Source organism: Bombina bombina, chromosome 6 (assembly GCF_027579735.1).
Source record: "Bombina bombina isolate aBomBom1 chromosome 6, aBomBom1.pri, whole genome shotgun sequence".
Taxonomy (NCBI): Eukaryota; Metazoa; Chordata; class Amphibia; order Anura; family Bombinatoridae; genus Bombina; species Bombina bombina.
The window spans coordinates 429,536,712-429,550,605 of NC_069504.1; the positions used below are offsets into that span (position 1 = coordinate 429,536,712).

The 13,894-nt window shown below is 38.3% G+C and overlaps 1 protein-coding gene across 2 annotated transcripts in view; it reads left to right on the plus strand.

Moving 5' to 3' along the window:
• SEPTIN8 (septin 8) overlaps positions 1-13,894 on the plus strand; it is a 273,481-nt gene that overhangs the window by 245,969 nt on the left and 13,618 nt on the right. Inside the window, exons 9-10 of one of the 2 annotated variants that reach the window (XM_053717179.1) lie at positions 2,226-2,416; positions 10,618-11,364. In XM_053717179.1, the coding sequence (XP_053573154.1) occupies positions 2,226-2,416; positions 10,618-10,630 (204 nt within the window). In that variant the 3' untranslated portion in view covers positions 10,631-11,364. Of the gene's footprint in view, positions 1-2,225; positions 2,417-10,617; positions 11,365-13,894 lie in introns of those variants that run through there. The other variant, XM_053717180.1, reaches the window with a different exon arrangement.

Below are 13,894 nucleotides of genomic sequence, written 5' to 3' on the forward strand. Positions count from 1 at the left end.
CAGGAGGGCCAAGGTTCCCCATCCCTGATTTAAAGGGACACTCAATTCAAAATAAACGTTTATGATTCAGATTGCACTTCCCAATTTACTTCCATTATCAAATTTTGCACAGTCTTTTTATATACACATTTTCTGGGGTACAAGATTCTACTGAGTGTCTGCACAAGCTCACAGCACAGGGTATACATATATTAGGCTGTGATTGGCTTATGTCACATGAATCAAGGGGGGCGAAAATGGGGGGGGGGGGGATAAATTTGTCAGGAAAAAATCTACTGCTTATTTAAGATTCAGAGTAGGTGTTGTTGTATTGTCTTTGTATTGTGCACTTCTTATTAATTATGTATTTCTACTGCATTGAGTGGTCTTAACGTAATGGATGAAACTGTTCAGAAGGTTCTGCTTACCTTTTGGGGTGGGGTAAGCCTTTTATTTTTATGTGTTCTCTGAGCTATTTATAGAAAAATACAGGAGAAGTTCACTCAGACACAAAAAGGGTAACAACTCGTCTGTAAATGTATATATTTCTTGATCCAGCAGTCAATCAGACTATGTAGTATAAAGTATAAACAATTGAGTACTTATTTTTATACATTCACAAGTGCACACCATAAAGAGCCAATATGACTATTGCCCAAAGAGTCAGTATCCACAACATTAAGTTGCTCCTTGTATCATAATACTCTCCGGTGATAATTGTTCCAAACAACCTTGCTCAAAACAAACTTGCTCTCTCCCCACAGCCTCTTCGGAACCCCTCATACACAAAATATGTCACCAATTATAAACAGGCTTAATGCCGGGCTCCTCACCAGTCTGCAGTAATTCCGCTCCCAGACTCCGGTCCGTCCACACAACGCAGCTAAGCGTTTACTCTGCTTCTCGTGGTGCCAGTGACGTCACTGTTTCAGTGACCGCGCCTCCTTCTTGCGTATGTGCTTGTAGCTTGGGGGTTCTCACTGAGCTTTCCTCCGGCTGTATTGTGGTAGTGAAAATAGTAATGAATGTGCACTTGTCTTGCACCTGGAATCCTTCAATTAGGCTCATTCGCTGGTGCAACAAAACTGCTAGGAAACAGACGGTAATGCAGACTGTTCACTGGCTGTCTGGCAATATCAAAAATGTAAATGAATTCAAAGGTTGCCAGTAAACGAAGTAGACGAAGTAATAAAAAATTTCAACTTTATTTAAGCTTGGTTAAAAAGTGGAGGGACAACTTTCCCCTTACAAAAAGACTAACATGTTTCGGCCTGAGCCGTATTCATAGTCCTTAAAATCCTCCATAACAGCTGGAGTTTAAAAAGCCCACACTAGGCTCTAATTGGTTACTGAAAATCACATAGAATTTACATTTAAAGGTGCAGGGGATACACTATATGGTTCAATAGAAATGAATCTGGAGTGTTACATTGATACAAAAGCAATAAATATGATAATATGTAACAAACAATTGAACCTTTAACTTGACATTTAAATTAAGTTTTATTTGCGATATATATATATATTCTGTTGACTAATGGATATAACTCAATTCGGTAAATTTATTCTCTAAAAATTGTTTCAATCAACAACCCGATGACATCCTATGTGTAGTTTTATTTCTAGTTACTTGGGGAAAAAATGCAATCCGTCACTTTACCGAGAGGAGGGGATGAACTAAGTACACCAATTCTGTATATGATTTTATCATTTGAGGATAAAAATGTGACCCAATTTCTTTGCTAATATCAAGGGATTAGCTAAATTTAGGGATTCAGTAACTGAAGAGTTGCCCTAAATTGGGACAGATATTCACCTAGCTAGCAATACACTGTACAGTTCAATTTTACATATGATACAAATGTGCATCTTTTGAGATTTTAACATTTGAATTCAAATGTGTATTATAATAATAAATTCCAATATTCCTCGCATCAACTTGTATATATCTATATAGAAACAATAGTTCAACACCAGTAATTAATAAAATCGTAATTCAGAGTTTAGACCAAGTGGTATCTTGGTCTGAAGTCTGAATATCCAATACATCTCTTGTCGAGATAGTATTTGGAATTTGTATCCCCCCCCCCCCTCCTATGTGGTTTCACTTTCTCAATGATTATCCATCTTAGGAAATCACAATTTTTGTCATGTTCTCAGAGCTATTGCCTGAATGTTCATGCACACACACATGCCTTAACCACAGGAAATTAACAAATCCTGATTTGCTTTTTTTTTTTATATAGCTACAAGAGAAGTTTGAGCACCTTAAGAGGATACACCAGGAAGAGAAGAGGAAGGTGGAAGAGAAGAGAAGAGAGTTAGAGGAAGAGATGAACTCTTTCAACAGACGGAAAGTTGCAGTGGAAACATTGCAGTCCCAGTCCTTCCAAACAACCTCGCAGCAACCTCTTAAGAAGGATAAAGATAGGAAAAAGTAAGTAATTAACCACGGTTTTGATGGTGATCGGTATCTGTGCATTTTTGTTTTAATTCTAGGGCAATTGTATTAGGGCTTTACAACTCTGGTTTAGAAAATATGATATTAAAGCACAGAGGTCAACTTAAACTTTTGAAATTAGGAGCTTCACTAGATTTTTATTTTTTTATTCACAGAGCTAGTGGACAAACTGCACAATGGTTATTCATTCAATCAAAATTACATACTTCTCAGTACTTCAGTTACTGCCTTTAAAGGGACATAATACTTGTATGCTTAATAACTTGAAACGGATGCAGTCTAACTGTAAAAAGCTGACAGGAAAATATCACCTGAGCATCTCTATGTAAAAAAGGAAGATATTTTACCTCACAATTTCCTCAGCTAACCTCACAATATACTCAGCTGCTCTCAGCTGCTCCCAGCTGCAGGTAAAAAAAAATAAAAAAATGAAGAAATGAACAGCAGCCAATCAGCATCAGCAGTGCTGAGGTCATGAACTCTTTTACTGTGATCTTATGAGATTTCATTGTAAACTTCCTTACACTTAATAGGGAAATAACATGAGTGCACAAGGCTCATCCCTTCGGCTGTCCCGGGACAGACATACTAATATGCTGCTTAGAAATCCTTTACAATGGGATGTGGCTACTGAGGAACTTCTGAGGTAAAATATCTTTCTTTTTTACATAGAGATGTTCATGTGATATTTTCTAGTCAGCTTTTTACAGCTATACTGCATCACTTTCAAGTGTTTAAACATTTGGGTATTATGGCCCTTTAAATTAGGAAACTTACAAATAGCACATGTTGTACCTAAAGGTGTAATGTCTCTGTAATTTTTATGTATTTAAACAGTTCTTTAGTTTAATAGGTGCAGTAAAAATACACATGCACATAGATGCAGAAACTTACAATCAGATCCATGTAGAATGGACAAAAATGGGTCTATGTTTTAGAAATAGGATGTTTTAGGGAAATGTGGGATGGGAAGGCTCAGGGCAAGGGTTTTTCGTTTGACAACCCCATGTTAAAATTGTCTCTTAGATGAACTACACAATATTTGTTAGTTGGAGGTTTGTTTTGATTAACGTAATTTGAAATCTATAAAACAATATTGAGGAAGTGCCAATAACAGCATCCTTGCTATCCCTTTAAAGGGAGGGTAGTTTCTGCAAGTAAAGACAAATTTAATATCTTGTATGTGTGAGTACAGATTGTAGTGGAGGAGTGTTGGAAAATGCTCAATGTATCTCTGCTGCTTTCCACTGCCCACAAATACATGAGGTTATGGTCCCTAAAAGGACTTTTGTACTCTATTTCTTATTTGTTCCATCTTAGCATATTTTAAATTATTAAAGTAGACCTAAAAAAAATAGTGTTAAAAAAACAAACAACTTTTTTTTTCTTGCACAGTTAGCACATAGCTAGCCACTGCCTTTAGTGAGATAAGAGAGCTACCATTATAAAACGTAAATTCTACTGTTGTGATTTTTGCTGCAAAAGTCCTCTACTGAGCATGGGCAAGAAACTGACTGGAGCTAGTGCAGGTGTCTTCTAGCAACCTATACCATATACTGTATATCATGCTAGTCAAAAAAGGAAAGATATTCACCACTTCTGAATAATTGTGTGCATATTTCTTTCTAATGACACGGTGAGTCCACGGATCATCATAATAACTATTGGGAATATCAATCCTGGCCTGCAGGAGGAGGCAAAGAGCACCACAGCCAAAGCTGTTAAATACTTAAAGCAGAGCAAGCTGCTCTGACTTTTTTCTGGGGTATAGCCATAGCCCATGTTAGTCTCTTCAGTAGAGCAATGGTGGCTTTTGAGCATTTGGGGGGGGGGGGTATAATCCCCTTTGCGCCTCCCATGTAGTTTATGCTGCCCTTCTTTTAAAAAGTCTAAATAAGTTTATTCAGCCTTTTTTTGTTTTTCCATAGGTCCATGTAAGGAGTGTTCCGTTTCAAACTTGGTGAGCTGCCCTGCTGCCGGGCAGATTATTTTTGAGGTAAGTGCTGTTCTTAGATAGATATGGCACTTAGGGGGGTTAATTTATAAGAAAAAGGGATCCAAAACAGCAGATTTCAATAAAAAATAGTTTGTCAGCTTTAATCAAAGTTAAAAATACACGGGCATCAAGGTAAAAGGGAAGTAGAAAAAGCCGGTCTTTTTTAGCCGGGGGTTAATTTATGTCTGACTGTGTTTAGTTTTTATCTAACTCTTGGCAGTTTTGTGGGGCACTGTTGTATATTTTGCAGTTGAGACTGTTTTGGTGTTTTTTTTATTAGGCTTTGTATTTGGCTAGTGTGTGTGTTTAAAACGTTAGTAGCGTTTTTCTGACAGGCAGCTTTAATAAACATTTTGAGTCCTCTGTGGTTTCCTCCCGGCGGTGTTTTACCTGGAACTGTCATGCCGACCGGGAGGTTGTGTAAACGCCCACAATGGGCGGAGTTTGGTTTGTTTGGCCCGAGGGTTGCGTGCTCTTCCTCTCAGTATTGCTTTGACATAGTCTGTGAGAGGTTGTTCAGCTGCTGCTGTGATACCGGATATCTTCGTGGGAACGGTTTGAGAGTGAGATCGTTTTGAAAGTTCTTTTGGAGGCTGGCTAAGCACCTCAGTTGGGGTTGTTAGGTGTAGAGGTGCTTATAAGGCTCAGGGCTGTTTGCTTTTTCTGGGCTTTGTTTTTTGGACCGTTGTTTTAAAGAGACAGTAAAGTTTTATTTTTATTATAATTTTTTTCAAACAAATTAAAAACATTTTTTGTTTAATCTGTGTGTAAAATGGACAAAGAGGACTTGCAAGCTGTTACCTTCAATTAATGTCTAGACTCTAATGTAGAGCCACCTATTCCTTTCTGTTTCTCATGTATAGAGAAGACCTTACAGTATAGGGATAGGCTTTTTGATACAGAGCCTTCATTTTCTCAGGAGAATATTGTTCAGGAGCCTCCTGTTCAAGCTGTAACACAGCTTTCTCCACATTCATCCCAATCTTCACATGCAGTGTCCTGCGTTTCATCTCGGGTTGGTTTTTCTTTACAGGATATGGCTACTCATATATCCTCTGCCGTATCTGAGGCTTTGTCCGCTTTTCCTGTATTGCAGGGCAAGCGTAAAAGGAGTTCTGATTCTGTTGCAGCTATTTCTAATGTTTCTTCCCATAGGACTAAGGAAGAGGATATTTCAGTAGCGTCTGAAGGTGAAATTTCAGATTCTGATAGTGGGACTCCTTTGGCTGATTCTGAGGTTGTTTCTTTCAGATTTAAGCTGGAGCACCTCCGTTTGTTACTCAGGGAGGTTTTGGCTACTTTGGATGACTCTGATTCGACGATCATAGTTACTCCCAAGAAGGCTAGTAAACTTAAAAATTCTTTGAGGTTCCTTCTGTGGCAGAAGTTTTTTCTGTTCCAGATCGTGTTTCAGGAATTATTGCACGGGAATGGGAGAAGCCTGGAATTCCTTTTTTCTCCTCTTATTTTTAGGAAGATGTTTCCTATTGCGGACTCTTTTAAGGAATCTTGGCAGACGATTCCTAAAGTAGAGGGAGCTATTTCCACTTTGGCTAAGAGGACCACTATTCCTATTGTGGATAGTTGTTCTTTTAAGGATCCCATGGATAAGAAGTTAAAAGCTTTACTTAAAAGGATGTATGTTCACCAGGGGTTCCAATGGCAACCTGCTGCGTCTATTGCAACACTTACCAGTGCGGCTGCATATTGGTTTGATGCATTGTCTGATTCTATTCAACAGGATTCTCCTCTGGAGTAAATTCAGGATAGAATTAAGGCTTTTAAATTGGCTAATTATTTTATTGCGGATGCTTCTTTGCAGGTCATCAAGTTGGGAGTAACGATTTCCGGCTTTGCTGTTTTGGTGCGCAGGGCTTTATGGTTTAAGTCTTGGTCTTGGTCTGCGGATTTGTAGTCTAAAGCTAAGCTTTTATCCATTCCTTACAAGGGGAAGACCTTGTTTGGGCCTGGTTTGGCTGAGATTTCTTTCTGATATCACTGGAGGGAAGGGTCATTCTCTTCCTCAGGATAGGAGAAATAAACAGAAGGGTCGTCGGAGTAATTTTCGTTCCTTCGTAACTTCTCTGGTAAGTCTTCCTCCTCCTCCTCCTCCTCCTCCTCCTCCTCCTCCTCCTCCTCCAAGCAGGATCAGTCCAAGCCCTCTTGGAAGTCCAGTCAGTCCGGGAGCAAGGGGAAGCAATCTAAGAAGCCTGCTACTGATTCAAAGTCGGCATGAAGGGTCTGCCCCCGATCCGGGAATGGATCGTGTGGGGGGCAGGTTGTCTTTGTTCGCTCAAGCCTGGGTAAGGGATGTTCCAGATCACTGGGTGGTAGACATTGTGTCCCAGAGATGCAAGCTGGAGTTCAAAACTTTTCCTCCAGGGGAAGGTGTTATCTGTAAATCAGATAAAAAGAGAGGCATTCTTAAGTTGTATTCAGGATCTTTCCGACATGGGAGTGATTGTTCCAGTTGAGGAGCAGGGACTAGGGTTTTATTCCAATCTTTTTATCTTTCCCAAAAAGGAGGGAACTTTCAGACCCATCCTGGATCTCAAGTGTGTAAACAAGTTTCTCAGAGTTCCGTCCTTCAAGATGGAAACTATTCGGTCTATTCTTCATCTGGTTCAAGAGGGTCAGTTCATGACTACAGTAGATCTGAAGGATGTGTGTCTGCATATTCCCATCCACAAGGGTCTTTTCTAGACAAGCATTTTCAGTTTGTGGCTCTTCCTGTTGGTATTGCAACAACTGTGGCTGTTTGACTCTGCACTTATTACAATAAAGCATTGAAAAATTGGGCTTTTTGGAGAGCTTCATCCTTATTTTTTTCGGTATTGCAACAACTCCCAGGTTGTTTTCAAAGGTCCTGGGTGCGTAATTGGCAGTTCTCAGGCTACAGGTGGTTGCAGTAGCTCCTTAACTGGACGACATCCTAGTTCAGGTGCCATCTTTTCAACTAGCAAACTCCCACACAGAGTTGTTGTCATTTCTGTGATCCCACGGTTGGAAGGTGAATTAATGAAAAAGTTCCTTGATTTCAGCTACAAGAGTGGTTTTCTTGGGAACCATTATAGATTCTCTGGAAATGAAGCAATTCCTGTCTGGCTCTTCAGTCATCTCCTCATCCGTTGGTGGCTCAGTGTATGGAGTTGATTGGTCTGATGGTTTCATGGACATCATTCCGTTTGCTCGGTTTCATCTCAGACCTCTGCAGTTATGCATGCTGAGACAGTGGAACGGGGATTATACGGACCTGTCTCCGAAGATTGTTCTAGATCAGGCTGCAAGAGATTCTCCTCCGTGGTGGTTGTCTCAGGATCATCTCTCCCAGGGAACCTGTTTTTGCAGACCTGCCTGGGTGATTGTGAACATGGAGGCCAGTCTGCTGGGTTGGGGAGCTGTCTGGGGTTCTCTGAAGGCTCAGGGTCTGTGGACCCGGGAGGAATCGGTTCTTCCTATAAATGTCTTAGAGTTGAGGGTGATCTTCAATGCTCTCCTAGCCTGGCCTCAATTGGCTTCAACCCAGTTTATCAGATTCCAGTCGGACAATATAACGTCCGTGGCTTACATCAATCATCAAGGGGGAACTCGGAGTTCTTTGGCGATGAAGGAGGTAGCTAGGATTATTCAGAGGGGAGAGGTTCACAATTGCTGTCTGTCTGCGATTCACATTCCAGGGGTGGAAAATTGGGAAGCGGCCTTTCTAAGCAGACAGTCTTTTCATCCGGGGGAGTGGGAACTTCATCTGGAGGTGTTTTCCAGTTTGGTTCTCAAGTGGGGTCTTCCGGAATTGGATCTTATGGCATCTCGTCACAATGCCAAGCTTCCAAAGTATGGGTCGAGGTCAAGGGATCGTCAAGCTGTTCTAATAGATGCTCTGGCAGTTCCCTGGAAGTTCAGTCTGGCTTACGTGTTTCCTCCATTTGCCCTTTTCCTCGGGTCATTGCTCGGATCAGGTAAGAGAGGGTGTCGGTGATTCTCAATGCACCGCAGGATCTGGTATGCAGATCTGGTGGAAATGTAATAGTCTCCACTGTGGAGTCTTCCGTTGCGGAAAGACCTTCTACTTCAGGGTCCCTTCCTTCATCCAAATCTCGTTTCTCTGGAGCTGACTGCTTGGAGATTGAACGCTTGTTTCTATCTAAACGTGTTTTTTTTTTTGAGTCGGTTATTGAGACTATGATTCAGGCGCGTAAGCCTGTGACTAGGATTTATTACAAGATAAATATCTGGAGTATAGTTAGGATTCCTAGGATTTTGTCTTTTCTCCAGGACGGTCTGGAGAAAGGTTTGTCTAGTTCCCTGAAGGGTCAAATTTCTGCTTTATCTATTTTGTTATATAAACTCCTGGCGGATGTGCCAGATGTTCAGTCTTTTTGTCAAGCCTTGGTAAGAATTTGGCCTATGTTTAAGTTTGCGACTCCTCCTTGGAGCATTAATTTAGTTCTGAGAGTTCTTCAACAGGCTCCGTTTGAGCCTATGCATTCTTTGGATATTAAGTTGTTAACCTGGAAGATTTTGTTTTTGGTTGCTATCTCTTCAGCTCGAAGAGTTTCGGAGCACTCTGCATTGAAATGTGAGTCTCCTTTTCATCCTTCTCATAAAGAACGTTTGTTGCACAATCTGGATGTAGTTCGTGCATTGAAATATTATTTGCAGGCGACTAAGGATTTTCGCCAGTCTTCATTATTTTTTGTTTTTTCTGGGAAACGTAAAGGTCAGAGAGCTACGGCTACTTCTCTTTCTTGTTGGTTGAGGAGTGTTATTCGCTTGGCTTATGAGACTGCTGGTCAGCAGCCTCCTGAGAGAATCACGGCTCATTCAACGAGGGCTGTTTCTTCTACTTGGGCTTTCAAAAATGGTGCTTCTGTGGATCAGATTTGCAAGGCTGCCACTTGGTCATCTTTACATACTTTTTCTAAATTATACAAATTTGATACTTTTGCTTCTGCTGACGCGGTTTTTGGGAGAAAGGTTCTTCAGGCAGTGGTGCCTTCTGTTTAGGCTAACTGTCTTGTCCCTCCCTTATTATCAGTGTCCTCTAGCTTGGGTATTGATTCCCAATAGTAATTATGATGATCCGTGGACTCACCGTGTCATTAGAAAGAAAATTAAATTCATGCTTACCTGATAAATTTGTTTCTTTCTTGACACGGTGAGTCCACGGCCCGTCCTGTTTTTTCAGACCGTTTATTTTTTCATAAACCTCAGGCGCCTCTGCACCTTATATTACTTTCCTTTCTCCTTTCCCTTTGGTCGAATGACCAGGGGTTTGTGGGTAAGGGGAGTGGTATTTAACAGTTTGGGCTGTGGTGCTCTTTGCTTCCTCCTGCAGGCCAGGAGTGTTATTCCCAATAGTAATTATGATGATCCGTGGCCTCACCGTGTCAAGAAAGAAACAAATTTATCAGGTAAGCATAAATTTCATTTTTTCTGTTCCTTTATTCTATGTTTACTATGACTTTAAAAAAAAGTAAATGTGCAATTAAAGGGACATTCCATTCAAAACTGAAATGCACATAGATGAATTACATATTTGAATAGAAACATATTTGCAAAAATACTTCTAGTAAAATGTATCACTGGTTTAAAGTTGGAATTTTCCTCTGCATATGCATGTGAAGCATGGCTAGATAATTATATAATTGGTATATAGATAGTGTACCAGCATTTTAAATACTGCAGCTGCTCATAAAGCAAGTGGGGACGGTATCATGTAATTTAACAAAATAAGTCATTACCACATGATACAAGCACCTAAGGGTCTCTAAGTACTGTGTTTAAAATGATGGTGCACAGTGCATACTTAAATACACTGTTGAAACAGCTATAGCTTTTATTTGAAGCATTTTTTGTTAATTTCTGAATATTGCAAAGATGCTTCTATTCAAAAGTGAAATGCATCCATGTAGATTCCAATTTTAGTTTGAATGTCCCTTTAAATCTGACAGGTGTATTAATATTTAACTGATTTAATGGTTTCTTGCATACAATTATGTAATAAGTTGTGGAATAAACTTTTTAAATATATTTTTTTTAAAAGTACATAGGTGGTGGTGTTTTTGGGTTTCCTGGAGAGAAAATAAAACTGTTTACTGCTCCTGTATTGATGGAACAGGTTGCCAAATAGTGGGCATTTATTCCTTTGTCACTTTTTTCATAACTTGCTGTTCTCTCTTAGGATTTTCCTCTAAACGTGGAGTTTCTTGTGGAAAGAGCTCTAAATCATTTACTGCATGTGCCTAAATCAGGACAAAGACATCAGCTGTGCGATCAGATGCTCCATCATGAATGGGGACCACATTTATCACATAGGTGTTAAGGGTGGGAACCTAAACTAACTCCTAACTCAATAAGGAGCATTACTGATAATGCTAACCATGAAATTACATATGTGCATTGTGGGGATTGTGTATAATGTAGCAGAGCATTCACCAAGCAAGGGAAGGGTCTGGTAAAGGAGCACAGTGCTGTGCAGTTTCTTGTATTCAACCACTTACTAGCATACAGGGGCCACTTGAGTAATAGGGAAATAGCTTTAAACTGCATAAATTGGCTATTTATCAATTAAAAACACTTTAAGATCACTTAGACCCATAGCTGGGTTTTACCAAAGCAGTGCTAGATTGCACTTAAGATACAAGGCCAATGTATGAGTGTTGTTTTTTTAAGAGCCATGTGATGCCTGTTGTGTCCTATTGTTCAAATAGTGCATAACAGATTCCCCCTAAAAGTGTTAAAATAGCCAAAATGACAAAAAAAACAAAAATAATATGAAAAACATAAAAAAATTCTCCATTATTTTCTTATTTTATTTCTGCTTAAAGGAATAGTTTAGAGCATGCAATGTTAAGCAACTTTTTTAATTTACTCCTATTATCATTTTTTCTTCGTTCTCTTGCTATCTTTATTTAAAAAATTAAGAATGTAAGCATAGGAGGCGGCCCATTTTTGGTTCAGCACCTGGGTAGCACTTTGATTGGTGTCTAAATGTAGCCACCAATCAGCAAGCGCTACCCAGGTACTGAACCAAAAATGGTCCGGCTTCTAAGCTTACAGTCAAATAAAGATACCAAGAGAAAATGGAAAATAGGAGTAAATTAGAAAGTTGCTTAAAATTGCATGCTCTATCTGAATCATAAAAGCTTAATTTTTACTAGACTATTCCTTTAATGCTTTTTCCTATGTGTTTTTAACTATCATACAGTTGTTCTGGTGCATTACCTCTTTTGGTCACCAACATAAGTGCATCTTTCAGTCAGTGCCATGGAATATACTATAAGATATATATATATATATATATATATATATATATATAGAGAGAGAGAGAGAGAGAGAGAGAGAGAGAGAGAGAGAGAGAGAGAGAGAGAGAGAGGTGTGTGTGTGTATATATATATATATATATATATATATATGTGTGTATATATATATATGTGTGTATATATATATATATATGTGTGTGTATATATATATATATATATATGTGTATATATATATATGTGTATATATATATATATGTGTATGTGTGTATATATATATATATATATATATATATATATATATATATATATATACACCAAAAGAGTTAATGAGAGCACAGGTAAGGTGGTCAATTACGGAACTAAAAGGGCCGTATTGGCGCCTCTCCTGACACAAATTAGAACAAACAGACCAAAACAGCTTGCAGTTCAAATATGAGCCAAACCAGAATATCCCTTTTTAATAGGTTCCAAGACAGTTGGAGTATTGTAGGGTAGATATAATCGGCACTTAGAAAGCACTTAACACGCAGCAATATAAAAAGTTCATACCTTTATTTTCGGTGTAGCAAAAACACACAGCAAACACAAAACTTGGTGATTACCAGGAGACACAGGTGCTAATAGAGTGTGACGTCATCTGACGCGTTTCACGCCCTTCTGGTGCTTTGTCAAAGATGTGTAGTGAGGGGTGTGTAAACGAACTGCTTTTAAACCTCTTGAACTTAAGAGTACAACCCCTACACACATTTCACAGGTATAACATACCTTAAAGTGCATAGCAAATATAACATTCAGATAAACAAAATTAAAATAAACTAAATTATGATTAAAAACACTATATATGTTGTGACTGCAGTTACGGCTGAGAAAACATGATGTTATCCACAATAGAAAAGTACAAAATACAAAGTATCAGTACTTTAAAAATAGCGCTATTGTTTTTTACTTGAAAAATAATAAATGTTACTTATTATAGTTGAAAATTTCTCATACAGTAGTCAGAGTATACAATTCTCAAGAAAGATGCTCAAAATTGTTATTAATAGCTAATAAGAAAAAATTGCCGTTGTTGCAGCCACAGCACAATAGCTTAAAACCAAGCTATACTTCACACCTATTTTTTTGTAGACACAAACTGAATACAATTTATATACTCTCTAAACTGTTTCATAGATATGGGCAGCAGAGAAAGTGTATTTATTAAGTTTAATTAATATTTATAAACTTACTCTAGTATTACTGAAAGCCTATTGTTTCTTGACTGATGTTAAAGTGAAAATTAGACAGAACAAACTAATGTGTTTATTTAAAACACTCTATGTATAGACCAATAAATAACTATATTTAAACATTATTATGGCCTTATATCATTTCCCTTGGTAGAGGTCTATATCCCATCTAGAATTGATTCCTTTCGGTTCTTTAGTTCCTAACTTAAATATTCATTTGGCTTCTCTATCTAGCAGATTTCTAAATCTGTCTCCTCCTCTCTTATTGGAGGGTATAAAATCAATTGCTTGGAATTTAAATGCCTTTTTATTTTGTTCAAAGGTATTTCCATGTTTGTAGTAATATTTAGCAATAGGTTAGTGAAGTTATATGCTCACATATCCTATTGTACAACCTGTATATTGTTTACAAATCTGACAGGTAATCAGATAAACAATATATTTAGAGCAACAATCTAGCCTATAGCTAATGTTGTAACTAATATTATTGGTTGAAGACCTAAAGGTATCACCTACAGTGCAGTGCTGACATACATTACAGGGGTGTTTACCACACTTAAAAAAACCTTTTTTAGATAACCAGGTTTCTTTTGATCTTAGGGTGGAGTTAGTGTAAACATATTGGGTCACCTTACTACCTACTGTCGGAGCCTTTCTGGATATAAATTTAATGCCGTCAGATAGGCATTCTTTTAATTTGTCATCTAGCCTAAGAATTTTTAGATTGTTGTTTACAATATTTTTAATTTGATTAAATTGGTTACTGTATTGGGTGACAAAGACTGTACTATTACCTTTCGAGCTCTCAGAGTTTAACTTTTTTGAATAGTTCTACTTTCCTTACTATTAGTCTTTTTCAACAATTCTTCACGTTTGGTTTTGGCTACTTCGGTTCTGAGAGACATCAGTGTTTTTCTATCATAGCCTCTTTGTGTTAATCTGTCCACTAGTTTTAGTGAGTGGGTAA